Source organism: Emydura macquarii, unplaced genomic scaffold (assembly GCF_026122565.2).
Source record: "Emydura macquarii macquarii isolate MOO-44397 ecotype Brisbane River unplaced genomic scaffold, CSIRO-AGI_Emac_v2 contig_973, whole genome shotgun sequence".
In the NCBI taxonomy this organism is placed as follows: Eukaryota; Metazoa; Chordata; order Testudines; family Chelidae; genus Emydura; species Emydura macquarii.
The window spans coordinates 593676-610026 of record NW_027131110.1 but is presented as its reverse complement, the minus strand read 5'-3'; the positions used below and the strand labels follow the sequence as shown (position 1 = coordinate 610026).

The 16351-nt window shown below is 55.8% G+C and overlaps 1 protein-coding gene across 1 annotated transcript in view; it reads left to right on the top strand.

Moving 5' to 3' along the window:
* The window catches only part of CSPG5 (chondroitin sulfate proteoglycan 5), a 31459-nt gene extending 17727 nt beyond the window's left edge, over positions 1-13732 (top strand). Inside the window, exons 3-5 of the mRNA XM_067544562.1 lie at positions 1210-1398; positions 6452-6524; positions 13213-13732. Of these exons, the coding sequence (XP_067400663.1) occupies positions 1210-1398; positions 6452-6524; positions 13213-13374 (424 nt within the window). The 3' untranslated portion in view covers positions 13375-13732. The remainder of the gene's footprint in view (positions 1-1209; positions 1399-6451; positions 6525-13212) is intronic.
* Positions 13733-16351: the final 2619 nt, after the last annotated feature.

Genomic DNA, 16351 nt, shown 5'->3' with positions numbered 1-16351 from the left:
GATAATATCTCCGGGGGGTTGGGGCTGTGAGCTCAGGTCCTGAAGGTCTGTCAGGTGCTGGGAGATCCTGGGAGGGTGCTAGAGAAGGGAGCATTTTATTTGTTGTTTCTGAACTCCTCCACGCTGGCCTCCTGTTTAATCCAGGTCCCGGCTCCACCCTGCCTGCCTTGATTTTACATCCTTCCAAGGAAGGACTTGCCCCAGCTGATTTTGTTGGCATCACCTTTCTGCTACCCCAGACCCCTCCTTCCAGCTAGTGCCAGCTTCGTACCACTCCTGAGCCTTCTCCTCCGCCGCTCACGCCATCTAGAACAGCCTCCCGTCGCGTGCGGCCTCATTTTCCACATCTCAGCTGGGGAGCCCTGGCTTGTAGCTCCCCTGCTTTCTCTCCCCCCAGCTGTGGGTATGAGCTGCAACCCTGCAGTGTTGTCTGGGATAGGCCGTCGAGCTGCATTCCGAGGTTTCGTGCATTGATCATTGGGTTTGTCAATCGTCTGGAGTGCCACAAAGGTGCAGCACGTCAGCGCCTCACAAGGAAAGGCGTCCGTCCCAGGAGACTTCAGCCAACAGTTTTCAGACTTGGAGGTTTAAAGTCAGGCGCTTTCATCCGGACCCAGCCGGCACAGGGGGCTTAGCGGCCAGACCCCCATTGACTCTGGTGATCAGCACCTCTGAGCACCACGTCGCTTTCCCTGAGGGACCTAACAGGGGAGGGATAAATCTGACTTTAGGCCCCTGCTTGGAGCAAGCTGGTCTTAGCTCTACGTAAAGGCATCTCCGCTGCCTTAGGCAACCCTTGTGCAGACCCCACCATTAGGAACCATTTCCTGATACTCAGTCTGCGTTCTCCTTTGCTTGGTGTAATCCCGGGAGACCCCCTGGGTTACACCCTGAATAATCCCTCGCCCTCCTTGGTGTTCAGCCCTTCAGACACTTGTGATCTCTGTGCTTGGCCCAGCCAGACAGGTCGTCTGGCCTCGTAAACCCTTCAGCTGCTTGTCTCCAACTCCCCGGGTGCTGTGGGTTGGTGGACTGTCCCCTCCTGCCTCTCTCCGCGTAGGCAACCCTCCACGGTATTGGCTTCGACCGCCCCTCTCTTATCCTGCTCGCCCCCTCGGCCCAGCCAGCTCTCTGCACGTCCTGCTGACTCCACTGCAGGGTGGCACTTGCTGAGCCGGCCCCTAACGAGTGGCCTGGGTCCCGTTGCAGGTGCAACACCCAGGATTACATCTGGCACAAGGGGATTCGCTGCGAGTCCATCATCACCGACTTCCAGGTGATGTGCGTGGCCGTGGGCTCGGCGGCGCTCGTGGTCCTGCTGCTCTTCATGATGACCGTCTTCTTCGCCAAGAAGCTCTACCTGCTCAAGACTGAGAACAACAAACTGCGCAAGACCAAGTGAGTGGCCCGGGGAGCGGGCGAGGGCCCGGTGGGGGGGAATAGCCCATGGGGGCGGAGGGGAAGGAGCCCCACTGCCAGTTCACAGGGCGCAGGAGAGGGTCCGTGTGCTGTCAGCTTGTACCATGCCCACCCACGGCCCTGGCCTGCCCGCTTGGAGGAGCATGCCGGGGGTCAGGAGGGCACATGCAGCTAACCTGTAGGTGACCATCCACTTGTCTAACCCATGGGGAGTGGCGGGGGAACTGGGCACATGCCAGCCAGCCCCTTTGGTGCCAGCACTCCTCAGCCCATGAAAAACTTAAGGTGCCCACCTTCTGTCCAAGGGGAGTGACTGCCTGCAACCCCCCAGGGGGCAGGAATGCCCCTGGCCGTGCCAGCCGGGTTGGCAACACTGTGGAACGAGAGAACTGACTGTTTTTAGGCCAGCTCTACTCCCACCTTTGGTCCAGTTGTACCCAGTGTCCGTCCTGATGTACAGGAGTGGAGCAGAAGACTGGCTCATACGTACACATGCCTTTCAGCCAGCAAGGCCCCGCACGCCCAGGGGTTGCTTCACCTGTTGCTGAAGTGCAGCCACCTCTGGGGTGGGACACAGCAGTTCCAGAGTCAGACAGTTGGGGGACCAGCAGATCATCTTGTCTGTGACTCCCTGTATGTGACAGGCCACCATCACCACCTTACACCCACACACTAAACCCAGCCAAATTAGACCAGAGTATTACAGCCCAGAGGAGACTCGGGATGCGCCAGGGCGCTGTCGAACAGCAACACTGTGCAGTACGTTAGGACGGGACTGACACTGCCGGGAAGAATTAGGAAGGCAAAATGTGTGGTTTGAATCTGGCCAGGGCCCTGTGGCTAGGACTCCTGTAGAACAGCCGGCAGCCAGCCGTGTTTGGGCTGTATTGGAGACTCTTGGGGGGTTGGTACTTTCCATGCTCCGGAGGCCCAGGGAGGGCTCAGAGAGCAAGGCACTGCCCTGCGTCTCTAGGCTGTCCTTGTGTTGTCCTGGCTAAGCCTTTGGGAAGGGGGTGCACCCTGCCCTGCAAGGTGCCAGCCAGGGGGGACCCCAAAGGGAGAAACCTGGAAGCTAAGGGGGTGACTGGGCTGTGAGAGCAAAATCTGGATCCTGGAATCAAGGAACCTTGGGTGGAAAGAGAAAGTTCTGAACCTTCAAGCAGGATTCACTGGAGGAAAGGAGGAGCTCACAGCGACTGCCGGACTCCCCGAGCTGGCGTCTGTTGGGAACGGTGTAGCACAGCAGGGTGTAGGACAATTCCCAGTACACTGATCCCAGCAGGAGTCTGTTGGGAACGGTGTAGCACAGCAGGTGTAGGGAGCTCCGCAATACCCCAGTCCCGGCTGCGTTCCCTCGTACTGTGCAATGTGCAGTCATCCACCCACCAAGGAATTCCCCGTGACGCAGGAGGAAGTGGCTGGGTTTGTTAATGGCGCTGAGTAATGGGACAGCCCCATCAGATGCTGCATTGTGCTCCCCCCGCCCCACAGCACAGCTTCACATGCCAAAGACCCATGGAATTTCTGCAGAGACTGTGAGTTATGTGGGGAGCCTTCATACTGGGCAGAGGGCGGCCTGGCCGTGAGCTGGAGCAGTTTTGTCTGTCACTGTTGTTCTCATCAGGGTGAAATCCCAGACGTGCGTAGCAGTGAGCGGCGAGGGAGGGCCAGGGCCAGGCTCTACCCCTTCAGTGTGAACAGCCCGAGCAGGGAGGGTGCTGGGATCAGGCAGGAGCGGCCGTGGGGTATCTCTCACTCTCTCTGGCTTGACCTTGTTACCATCTCAGCAGGCTGAGAGCTCTGCAAATAAGCATTCTGCTAGGAAACCACCCAGGGAAACCCCAGAGGTGTGGGTGATTCCACAGGTGGGACACTTACCACTGCTAGTACTAAAGCAGCGCTGCTGCCTGGTGCTAGGGGTGCTGTGCGGCAGGAGGTGCCAGTTTTTGAACAAGCCGTGAAACAAGCGCTGACAATTTGCCGTTATTGAAGATCCCTGGGTGCTTTTTGTGTGTGCAGGAGTTGAGGTGTAAACCCGTGTCCTATTTGGAATCCAGTCTGAATAATTAGCCTGCCTCTCTTAAATCCTCTGGCCGTTTTAACTGGAGAAAGCATTCTTCACATCCTGTGCCAGGCTGTGGTGTAGCGTTGCTGTGCGCTGCTTGTCAGCTGCTGCGCCCCCACCCCAGAGGTGGCTGCATTTCAATGAGCGGGCACTTTGGCATCTTTGGCTGTGGGGCTTTATAGAGATGTCGTTCATCACTGTTATCCTGAAGCATTTTTAGTAATTTAAAGTTCCTTTTAAACATTATCTCACTAATCCTCATGGCCCCCATGGGAGTTGGAGGGTAGTGAACCTCTCTGGCAGTTCTCTGGCCTGAATTATGCAGGAGATGAGACAAGATGATCATAATGGGCCCTTCGAGCCTGCGATTCCCAATCTTAAATATGAGGAAACTGAGACACAAGGAAGCAAAGACACTTATGCACTGGGTTAGTGTCATAGCTGGGCTTAGAGCCCAGGAGTTCCTGACGCCCGCTGTTGGGCTCAGACTTTTAGCCCACACTGCCTCTTGCTGCTTATTGCAGAGCTGTGTGCAAAGCCATGCACCCCTTAGGGGTGGCTCTTGGTTTTGTGTTCGCAGGTTAATGGGATGGGGCAGCTTTACAACTTCCACAGCCCCAGTGACTTCTGGAGCATCAGAAGACGGCCTCCCAAAAGCCATCAGAGACCAAACTGAGCTTTGCCTTTTAATGCACGGAGTGTAGGTGCATGTTACTCTCCTCTCTGCCCTGAAGAGCTCGGAGAGGAACCGACTGAGCCAGCTGCTGGAGTCACCCCCATCCCGTGATCATCCAGCTGCTGGCTTTTTTGACCTCCGACGGTACCCTCACGCCGCGCCATGCTATAGTGCAAATGGTCCTAGAATCCCCTCGATTCCGTCTCTTCCTTCCCCGAGGCCTGGGCAGGCTGGCTCCCCAATGAGTCGTTAATTAGTGTTTGTACAGTGCCTAGCGTATTTATTAGTGAGTGCTTGTCTCTGCTGGGTTTGAATGTCCCAAGCAATGAGACTCATCTCACTTTCCCTGGGAGCCAATTCCACAGCCCGGAGCGCTTCCCAGTCAGGCCTCTCGCCTAATACTCAGCCTCATTTTTTCTCTTTCTCAATTTCATCCCATTGCTCCAACTGGTGCCCCACAGCCCCTGCATCCCATGCACTAAGCCCACACTATGTACACCTTGCAGGGACAGGCAGACTCTGCTCACGCTCCCCTAGAGCTAGACATATATAGCTCTTTGTCCCAAAGAGCCCAGCAAACTCTGCAGTACACAGCATATATGTTAATTGCTTCAGCCCCCACAGAAATGCAGCCAGCTCTGGAGTGGTGCCTGGCAGCTGTTAACAGCGCACAGCAACACGACACAGCAGTTTAGTGCAGGAAGTGAAGCATTCTGCATCCAGTGAATCATAACCTCGGTGGTTAATTAGCACACCTTACATCTTCAGAGCATTTAACAGGCAGTAACCATTTTTGTTAACCTCCCCCGGGTCATTAAAGATTATCCCCATGTTACGGATGAGGAAACTGAGGCACAGAAGGGCAATGATTTACCTTCAGGCTATGAAGAGGGTCATTTTCAGAGCGAGGCGGTGTCTCAGCTGAAACACAAGAGGAGAGTGAGGAGCAGGATATACATTTCTTCCATTAGAATTTGACCAGGCCGGACACTCCAGCTCTGACCCCAGTCTCTGTATCGCAGGACACGGGGGAATTACTGGGTAGAGCTGGCCAGGATCCTGGCTTTCTGAAGCCATCCACAAGAGAGCAGCCTGGCCCACGCTCCCACACACTCGCCAGCCTGCGCTCAGCTCCATGCTGACAGGCACCCACGCTCTGCGCGGCTTTCAGATGAGACCCTGATGCAGAGGGGCTGTGGGTGGACGTGGCAAATCCTCGGGCAACTGGGTCATAGCGGGGGTGACCCTGATATTTTGGGGTGTGGTACCCCCTCTCCCCACTGCAGGCAGCTGGCTGGCTGACTGGTGCCCGTTCAGGGCTTGAGACTCCCGCTGGGATGAAAGGGGCTCTGTAAATTGGAGCTGCTCCTTTCAGATCTAAATCCAAGCTCTCAGGAAGCCCAGCTGCCGGGATCGGTGCCTAGCCGCTGCCTCTCTCTGATCTACGCAGGGGAGCCTCTGCAGCCTGGGAACTGCCTTGGACTCTCCCCTTGAATGACGGGGGGTCATGGGACCGGCCTGCATGTCAGTGCATGCGGCGCTTTCTCTCTTGAGCTGTTACAAATGCAAACGAGCCGGGTCCTGGGTCCTGCCTGAAAGCACAGCCACAAAGCGGGCGCCCCTTCCGCTCCTCCGCCCCCTCCTCCAGCGAGGTAAAGAGCTTTGCAAAGCCCTCGGCAGCCCTCTGCATGGGGCTTCTTATCCTGGCAGCGGCAGATGGCGTTTTGTCCATTCCCAAGGCCAGGGAGCCTCAGGGGGAAGCCTGGAAGGACAGATTCCACCAGTCACCATCCTCTGGGCCTCAGGTCACCGGGGGGGGGGGGGGGGCCAGCCATCAGCACAGCAGCTTCACCAGACCTGTGTGAACATGCATGCACAAGAAGGGGCTGTGCACACGCTAGTGTGGGGCGGGATGGCCCGCAGGGAGCAAGACTGGGTGTGCTAATGTGTCTGGAAGGATTTGTCCGCTCCTGCCAGTGTGGATGGAGGGGTATGTGTGCGCACCAGTGTCCGTGGGGGATATAAGCCTATATCAGGGCAGCTGCCTACTGAGTTCCCCCCTCGTGGCCAGCGGCTCTTCTGCAGCCCCCTGTCTCTGGTTCCTCTCCACCATCTCGTGGCTAGCAGGGCCGTGGAGAACCTTTGTTCCTGTGACCGACCTGGGTTAGTTGGTCCCTCGAGTATATTTCCTAGCGGAGCCACGAACCGACGCGTGGCCCGGCAAGTGACCGTTCAGCTTGTCGCCCGGCTGCTGACCTCTCTCCCTTTGTGTCTCCTCTCCCCGCCGGCAGATACCGGACGCCGTCCGAGCTCCACAACGACAACTTCTCCCTGTCCACCATTGCCGAGGGCTCCCACCCAAACGTAAGGAAACGTTGCGCCACCCCGCGTACCCTCTCCCCTCCTGCCCGGGCGTTGGCTCGCTATGCTAACGTTAGCTGTCAGGTAACTCGGCTTCTTCACGTCTCCCCCTGCCCCGCAGCCTGCACTGGCCAGGGGCTGCTTCGGAGAGAGCGGATGTGGCGCGATGGCCCGGAGAGCCGGGGGCTGCGGCTAGTGATGCCAATAGGCCGGCCCTGGATGGGGGCAGTGGTGAAATCCCCTTGCTCATCTGCACAGCCCTGCCCCGGGGAGCAGAGGAGAGGGGTGCGGGGGGGGCAGGTGACTCTCAGGCCCCTGCAATAGGCTGCCTAGCGGGACACGGCCACGTGTCATGCACTGCAACTCACCCAGGAGTGTGGCAGTGCCCGGCGTCCTGCTAGTTTGTGCGCGCAGGAGCCTGCGGGGCAGGACGGCGGGCGGCAGCCAGGAGCAGGTGCAGGACTGAGGAGGGAAGGGCAGGGCCTGAAGCTGTCCGAGGTCACACAGGTGGGAGGGAGCCAGCCCCCATCGCGAGGCTGCGGGGAGGGAATGCAGAGCTCGGGGGCCTGCCGGGGGGCACAGAAAGGGATTGCCGGGGGAGTTTACTGCCCTTCCCCATGCTGGCCCCAGCACAGCTGTGCAGCCTGGTGCAGGCCGGGTCTGGGGATCCTGCCGCAGACACGGCGCCGGAGCAGGGCTGCCAGCTGCCGGGGTTGCCCCAGGATTGCCCCTTTCCCCTGCCGCCGTCCTGGGAAACGTGGACGGTGCTCAGCCCACCCTGCCAGCCAGCCAGTGCGGGGGGCTCAGCACCATCCCAGCGCTCCCAGGATTCGGCAGCTCAGACCTGGCAGCTCTCAGCCCGAGTGAAGCCGGCCGGTCCGGTCCGCGCTGGGTGATTCCCCCCTTCTCAGCGGCAGTGCCCAGAGCGGCCCCTCCGGCCTCGCCTGGCCCCACTCCCGGGTCAAAACCCAGCACATCGAGGGAGGGAGTGAGACGAAAGCCCGATTTCCTGGCCCCCGGCCCCTGACCCGGGGTGCGGCAGCCCGGCCTGCGCCTCGCCCTCGGAAGCAGCCTCCGTCGGTGCTGCCGTGAGCCTGTCTAGTCGGCGTCTCCCCCTCGTCGCTCGTTTCTGTGCTTGGCTCTTTCCCCTGCCCGCCCCCACGGTGTCCATCCTCACGCTGGGCAGGGTGGAAGGGCAGCGGGCTTCGTCTGCCCGGGCGGGCGGGCATGGGTAAGATCAGCCGCTCAGCGCCTGGCCTGGGACGGCAAGGACTGGAGGCGCTGGGGGAAATGACGCCGCTCAGCCCCTTGCTGCCCCCCTGCTTTGCCCACAAGTGAAACTCCCCCTGTCGCTGCTGCACCGGGGGAGGCAGCGCCATGGTCAGAGTGTCGCTTTCCCCAGCGAGATGCCGTGGGGCCAGTGAGCCTCTGACAGCCCCGTCGGGTGCAAACCCCGCTCCCACGGCTTGGGACCTCCACGGGCTGCGGCGTGGGGGGGGGGGGCCCTTAGAAAGGGACAAGGCCCTCAAGGCATGGGACACAGAGCCCAGAGTGTGGGCATGGCGGGGGGGACACTGACCCCTGAGCTGAAGGAAATAGGGGACGTGGGGGGGTCTCAAGCTCTGAAACGGGCCACGCACAGCCTGGAAATGGGAGATGCTGATCCATGCCATAGGAGATGCTGTGGGGCCCCGCGCCCCGAACCGTGGGGCATCGCGGGACCCTCAGTGAGTGGGGCATTGTGGGCACGGCGCCCCCAGCCCTTGGGCATTATGGGACCCTCTGGGTGTGAGCTACTGAGGGGCCCTGTGTCACCACGCGTGAGACCTTGCAGGTCGCTGCCCCCTCCATAGCCGGGATGATGTGGGTCACTTAGCCCTGACATTCAAGAAGCATTTTTGCCCCCCACATCATTTCCCTGCCCTCCCTCCCCCTCGTCCCTCCCTCCTGTCCCCTCCCTCTTGCTTTCATTTCCCCCCCGTTCCCGGCTCGCCTCTCCCCACCCCTGTGCCCGCTCTGCCCCCTCGCCGTGGGCAATGCACAGTGCTGACACAGGAGCCTGGGAGCAGAAGGCAGGCGGAAGGGACACAGCCCAGGCCAGGGTGCCTGAGAGATTCTGCATGGCCCCTCTCCAGTTTTCCAGCCAATGTGTCGTAACGCCGGAGGCCGCTCCGGGCCTGTCCACCTGGCTCAGCGGGCTGGCATCCTGCTGTATCCTCCAGAGGCTGCGCTTCCTCTCTGTGCCTGACGGGAGGCAGCCCTGAGCTCTCCGCTCCCTGCCAAAGAAGCAAACCACAGGGCCCACCAGGCTAAGGGCAAGTACAGGACCGGAGCCCAGAGTGGCAGCAATTTATTGCTCACCCAGGGCTTCCCCTTTGCCTTTTGCTAGGAAGGTGCGGTAAGGATTGGACGTGGGTGCGGAGAACGCCACCACAGGGGGCTAAATCTAAACCTGAATCTGTTGGTCTCTTCTCCCCATTCCCTGACTCACACCAGAGTGAGCACTGACTCACCAGCCAAAGCCCTGAGACCTGGGCAGCAATGGGCAGCGTCCCAGCGCCAGAGCGTGTCCTGTGCAGTGCTTTAGACAAGACTCACTGAGAAACCCCCGCCAAGAGCGGGGTGGGAATAGGAGAGGAGGACAAGGGTGAGCTGCAGCGTTTACTGCGATTAATCTAGCTCTCCTAACGATTTGGACTTTTGGTTAGGGCAGAGAATGATGCTCACTCTGATATAGCTCCCTTCATTGAGGATCTCAAAGCACTTGGTTCACACACTCCCACAGCACCCCTGAGAGAAGGGGTGGATACATATGGATCACTTCACCTACCACTGAAGTGCAGCCATCTCTGGGGTGGAGCCTGGCAGTTGATTGACAGCACACAGTAACACTGTGCAGTGCAACTATTTGAGGCTAGAAAGCGCAATGACCCCTCTCGCTGATTGTGGAACAGCGCTGCTAGATATCAGTCTATGGGGGTTTGCACTTGTCATCTAGATCTCAAAAACACTTCCCCCTCCGGTCAGAATTATATTGCCGTGTGTTTCAGATGGGGAAAATCAGAAAGGGTAAGAAGCCAAGTGACTTGCCCAAGGTCATGCCGTGAGACTAGTATCAGAGTTGGGACAAGAACCCAACTTTCCTTCTCTCTCTCCCCACTAGACCACAACTGTCCTTCCTTGGTCTATATCCATCAATCTCCATGTCATTAGGACCGTGCGCTAATCCTCTGAGCTGAACGGCTACCCAGAGGCAGGGGAGGAGAGATCCTTAGGGCTCCACTAGAGAAGTGAAGGGGCCATTCATTTCCCCACTCCAGGGTGGAAGACATTGGCCACACCTTGAGAATATGAGAGAAATTTCCCAGCATCTGGATCTCTGAGGATGGGGGACCATCAACCACCAGCATGGCCACGTCCTCTGTCTTCTCGCTGCTTTCCAGCCCCATCAGCTACCTAAGCTGGCTGGGTAATGAGCTGTGCGTGTGGGCTGGTCCCTTCTCCTGACTGCTCTGCAGATCAGTGTCCTTGTCACTGTTACATCCCACAGGCTTGCTCCTGAGTAACGGGAGTTCGGCTCAGTGGAGAGGAAGGCATGCAAGGATCAGACCTGTTCTAACACCTCCCCGCTGTCTTTTCCAAGCTTTGAGCTGCACCATTTGCTTTCTTTCCCTTCTCACCGGCACAAACCAAACCTGGCAGCAGTAGCAGACTGGATGGCTCCAAGGACTGGGTCCAGAGGGTGGCACCTTTGCCTTCCAGGGCATGGGTTTGAATCCAGTCTAATAGCCTGTGGGAAGCAGGATGGGGTTGCCTCGGTTTCTCCATCTCACTATCCACCATCACAGAAGACCAAAGGTTTGAACAGGCCCTGGGAGAATGAATTACCGTCTCTGCCCTAGAGTGGGGCTGAGGCAGGCAGACAGGCAGCGCCGTATGTGAGAGGTTAGGGGCTCACCGAGTCAGGTTCTCTGGCCTGTGTTATACAGGAGGGCAGACTGGATGAGCACAGTGCTCCTCTCGGCCGTGGAATTGATGAATCTTCCTCTGAAGCTGTCCATGCTGTACCTGTCCTGTGCGCACACAGGGGATTTCAGGCTCCTGGGATGATAACCTAGCACTTTCACCACGCTCAATTACATGGGGGAAACGTGTTAAGGAAAAACTGGCCTGAAGAGGGATATTTTGTGACACAGCACCTACCACTGGACAAATCTGATCAGGTTGGAGCACTTTGAGTCTCAGTATTTGCATCTCTTCAGCTCTGTTAGCCTCTCTCCGCACAGCAATGTGAACACGGTTACTGGATGTGCAAAGCATCGATGGTCGTGACGGCCTGTCATGGCCATGCAGATCTTCACAGCAGCACAGGGGACAGAACTCAGATATGCCACACACCATAGCAGTACTGGTACCATCCAGAAGAGGATAATGCTGCAAATACACAGTTGGTTCCACACGGTATTGACCTTTCACAGGGCTGGGGTCATCTCACCCTCTCGCGGCTGTGTTACCCAGGGTTCCTCGACCCAGTGACTTTTAGTCTCTGCGATTCAGTATCAAGAAATAAACCAAAGGAAACGCAGTACCTCCACCTGCTATACGGCTGGCACAGACAAGTCAAAACCAAGCGCACTTAACCTTAGAGCTTTACTTCATCTGATCTCCAGCAATTCCTATCAGAATCACTTTTACTGAAAGTCTCCACTTACTAGGCTTAAGCACATACAAAAGCAATAGGTATTAGAGTACCCCAAAACTTGTTAGTTGCCTCACACATCTGAGGCAGTCTTGGGTGAATCAGTCATAGATTTCTGGACGGCCGGTCCTGCCGTCTGTGCCTGGAGATCCTTCCAAAGGTGGCCATGAAGTGATCTGTCTGACTCTGACTCCCTACCTCCCTCTTATAACACCAAAAGTTACAGCGACATCTCAATCAAAGGAATGTCACACAGCTGCCCAAGCAAACCAACCACTGGGCAGAAGCAGGCGTTACAAAGACATGTCACTAAAAAAAAGATTGTTAAGCCAGCTGTCTTAAGCTGTTAGTCTGATAGCCATGTTTCCCCATGCCGGCAAGTCTACAATATAGCCAGACTTCCTGGTTTTCAGACATCTGCCCCAGCATATTCAGAGCGAGAGAAAACGCATACAGCCAGGCTCACGGCACAGGTTCACTGTCTAACCCCCTCTCCCTGTTTGCCTCGTTACGCTAAGTTCCTGCACATGCCTGGCAATGGCTAGAGTACGTGGCAGTCCATCCCAGTAACTGGCAGTGGCTTGGACACCTGGCGGGTTGCTAAAATGCCCCTGTTCAGCTGGAGGTCTGGCAGTGATGTTAGTTCCCTCCTGAGTTCTGCACTGGCTCAGGGCAGCGTGTTCATGTGGAGGGAGCAAACCTCCAGTGATTGTGCTTGGTTCATTTTCTGTAGAATTCTTATTACGCAGAGTGCAGCCTAATCCCCAGAAATCCCCGAGGGAACTGCTGGTGCCACGATTGAACAGCACAGCAGAGCGGCAGCATGCGCACACGTCATTGCGGTAGGCCCGAAGGCTGACTGCCCTCCAGTCAACTGAGGCTCAGCTGTTACAATCTGTGCATCCAGGAGAGACAGAGGGACGGCAAACCAGAGGCTGTTGCAAAGCGGCGTGGAGATGGATTGGCAACGCTAGGGCCCAGCCAAAGAAGCTCCATCAGGACCATGGGGCTGCAGGAGGGGCTGGAGAAGGACCTTGTCCAGCTTCGGTGCGGCACTGAAGTATTTGTCAGCAGTGATTTTTCTTTTTTTAAGGAGGGGGTGAGGGATGGCGTAAGATGCGGGGGCTGGGAATCAGGACTCCTGTGTGCTGTTCTTGGCTCCGTGACTGACACACTGATAGACACTGTGCCTCAGTGTCCCTGTCTTTAGAAGATGAAGGTGATGATACTGGCGACCTCTCTCACCAGGGTGTTAAGGGACTTAATTCCTGCGGCTTACCTAGCAATACCGAGCAGTGCAGGGGACTGATATTGTTAATCCCTCCCCTCACTTTGTAAAGTGCTTTGACATCTGCCGGTGGAAGGGGCTCAGTCTGGTTCTTTATTAGGGGTTGCAGCATTAGAAATATGAGCATGGGAGCGAAGTCTGGGCAAGCCCAGTAAACAATAGGGACCTACCCAATCTGCACCCACAACACGAGGAGGAAACAAAACCCTCTCGAGCCTTCCCCCGAAGGGTGTGTGCCCGCGTCCAGGGGGACAGAATTCCACAGCCCGGCCTCTCAAACCCGATCCCAGCTCTGGCAATCTCCATTGCCGTGACAGGCCGTATGGCAGCAGCTGGCCCCTAAGGCAGGCACGGCCCCCTGTATATACGCTGTGGCTTTCCGCGGTGATAGCAAAGCCATGAAGTAACTCACTGAGCGCAGACTGTGGGTTTGTTTCAAAGCTGAGTCACAGGGTGTCAGGGCCCGACACGTCAGAGAGGATGGCGGACGGGATGCGCTTGGGTGACAGGCCGGCTGAGATCCTTCCCCAGTGATTCACAGAGAGGGAGCCCCTCTGCGTCAACCTGCGATGCTGTTACTCCTGTCTGATCACCCCCTTGCTTTCTTAGTGCCGTGCTAATAAAGAGGGAAAGGTCTCTCTGGCTACTCTGACCTCTGTCACTGCCCCCTCTGTGACCCCTCTTCTCCCCGCTTTCTTTTCTAGGATGACGCCAATGCGCCCCACAAACTGCAGGGCTCTGTGAAATCCTGCGTGAAAGAAGAGGAATCGTTCAATATTCAGAACTCCACGTCGCCCAAGCACGACAATGGCAAAGGCGAGCAGGATGACGCTGAAGTGAACTGTCTGCAGAACAACTTGACATGAAGGAAGCTGAAAGAACTAGCAAGCGAGAGCACACTCCATTTCCTATTGTACAACTCTCATTTCTAGTCACTGTTTGTTGGTTTGTTTTCCTGGCTCCATGGCATGCTTTGGTGTGTTTTGTACAGAGAAAAAATAATACAAAAGAAGAATCAAAATGCTCTTCAGAATAATTGTGTCCATTGGGTTGTTTGGTACGTGCTCTGTCTGTATATTGCGCGGGTTAGTTCCACGGCTGTGATTTCTAAACCTTTGCTGTTACTCAACTGACTTTTTTTGTACTTTTACCTGACTTTTTTTGAAATATGAGTAAAAACAAAAAAAAGAAAGCTCTTGAAATAAAACATTTTTTTAAAATTAAGCCCCGGGGGTCGCCTCTTGCTGTTGGGTGAGGGCTCCAGAGAATTGTCATCTCTGGCTCAGAGATGGAAAAGATCAAGTAGATCTTTGATGGGCCAAGATCGGTTCCTGGTTCCAAGGGTCTGCCCATTTCAATGCTCGGCAATTACTCATCACAAACAACCATTGGTGTAAATTTAGCCCTTCTTTCCCTTTGCATATCGAGCCTGATATCTGTGCATATATTTGTAAGCCTTCACCAAATAGAATAGGGGTGATAAACCGCACCTGCCCAGAGATCCAGCACAAAGTCTATGCAGCACTTAAATCCTCAAAGTAGTGGTGCTTTGACCTTGAATTGCACCCTACATGAAAAACTGTGAGCGCATGGATTGGCAGTGAGCTGTTTGCTTCATCCAGCTGCTCTCCATTAGCCATGGTCTGGGATCACCCATTCAAGTCATGTTATATAGTTTCTGCCCACTACTGGCTGACTGACACACGTCAGACAGAATAACAAATAGCAGATAATGTCCAGCAGAATGGTACCAGCTGACACCAGGCTGGAGTGCTGATTGCTGACTCACCACAAGCAACGCCTCCGCTGAATCCCCCAAACCACTGCCTAAAGCCACCCGTGTTCTCCTTGGAGGTCTCCCATTCAAGAGCTGGCCAGCTTGCCAGGATCCTGGAGAAGTGTCTTTTAGAAGGGGTAATTCCCTGAAGTCCTTAGTCAGGGACAACCGCCCATTGGAGTCAATCGGGCTTGGCTGTTTGGCTTTCTTGGTTTGGGTGAAACTGAGTAGGAGCCTCAATTCACATCATTGCACGATGGATAAGTCAAAAGGCTCCAATGCAGCGTTGTGCAGTCGCTCTTGGCTAAGACTGAGTGTGTTTTGATATCATTGGGAGCTTTGCCCTTCATGAAGCCTTCAGCATAAGGCATTTGTAGGAGACTCTCCCGTTCTCATACCAACGCTGCAGCGTCCAGGGTACCACGGGAGAGATTTCCCATCTTCTCCAGTCGTCAGTTGCTGGGGTGGGGAGAGGCGAGAGGGCTGAATGAAGCATCCGTTAGCGTGATGCCAGGCTGGTGTTTATGAAACACTGCCGGTGACGGAAATCAGTGCTGCAGTTTACTGCTCTCCAGGGAGTTGTGCACGCCAAGGAAGGGCAATTCAATGAGACAGTGGCGCTTGAGCCCAGTCAGTTCTCTCGCTACTTCCTCAATGGAGTCAGTCACATAGAGGATGACTGCAGAGCTCTGGCTCCAGCAATAATCCCTTCCCCTTCCTTGTGCTGTTGCAGGCAATTGAGCCTAGAGGAGACACCCAGCTGGGCCAAAAAACAAACAAACCCCCCATCAGTGCTATGAAACTTCCTGCCCAGTCTCAGCAAAGTCTTGTGAGATGGGCGTCATGGCCATTGGCTTCTTTGTAAGTGAGCTGAGGGGTGAAGCATCAGGGCAAACTGAGCTGCTTCAGCGTTCGGGTGTCCAACTTCAGACACCCTCCAGGTGTGAGTTCAGCACTGCTGAGCACACAGAGCTGTCAATAGCAGGTAAGTGCCGCAGCCAAAAGCATTTTGTCCTTGTGCCGGCTCAGACTCAATACCGCTCTCATGCGCACCGTAGATTTCCCTGTGCCCCCATGCTGTGCTGCTCCCCCATGCCTACTGGGGGCCTGCATCCAGCTCTCCTCCTTAGCTTAGAGACGTGCTATGGCCTGTGTTGTGCAGGAGGCGGCGGCCAGACTAGATGAACCACAATGCTCCCGTCTGGCCTTGGAATCAAGGAATCTGTGCTGTGGGGTCTGGTAGCTGGCAGGTGTGCCCGGAGCATGCCTAAAGCCTCAGAGCCTGCTGGCAAGCGAGATGTTCCTTCGACTAGTTCGAGAAGTCCATTTAGGGGCCTTGGCTGAGGCCAGGCCTCTCAGCAGCTCGTTATGGGGGTGGTGTCACGGGTTAGGCAGTTTTGTGGCTGTTGACGAGCAGAAACTTAGACACCGAAGGGACTTAGGTGCCTACGGGGTTAGGCGACCACTGAGTGCCTAAATGGTGGACGTAAGCACCCAACGAGGTAGTTAGACCCCGCAATACCTTTGAGGATGGCTCAAGGTGGTCATCTAAAATCAGAGGCTGCTTTCTGTAAGTGCCACGAATCAGTCAAATTCTGAAATTGACCCCTCCCCCGCCCCCCGCTAATACAGATGCTGCTGCTGTTTTTGTGTGACCGGCTACGCACCGTGAAGATCCCATGTTGCTAGATTTTTTTTCAAAATATGATATTATTCCCAAATACTTTTCTCTCAAACTAATATTCAGAGAGCGAAAGAAAGAGTTCATAGTTATTTGCACCCAGTCCACCAGTTAATTCACTGTCAGTGTCTATTCCAGTGATGGTAGATTGTTTCCAGAGAGCAGCTCACAATCTTCTAATGTTGCTGCTTTTTTTCCTGAATGGTTTAACATTACGGAAAAAGAATTTAAAAAAAGAAAAGAAATGCTGCTGCTGCGTACCTAGTCGTTACATTGCATTTATTCATGTCTTAGTTCCCTCTCCTGATCAAGTTCCAGGGCACTAGGCAAATTGTTGTGCCCAGATTTTTCACCCGGTGGATGCTGAAGGAATTTAACCACTTGA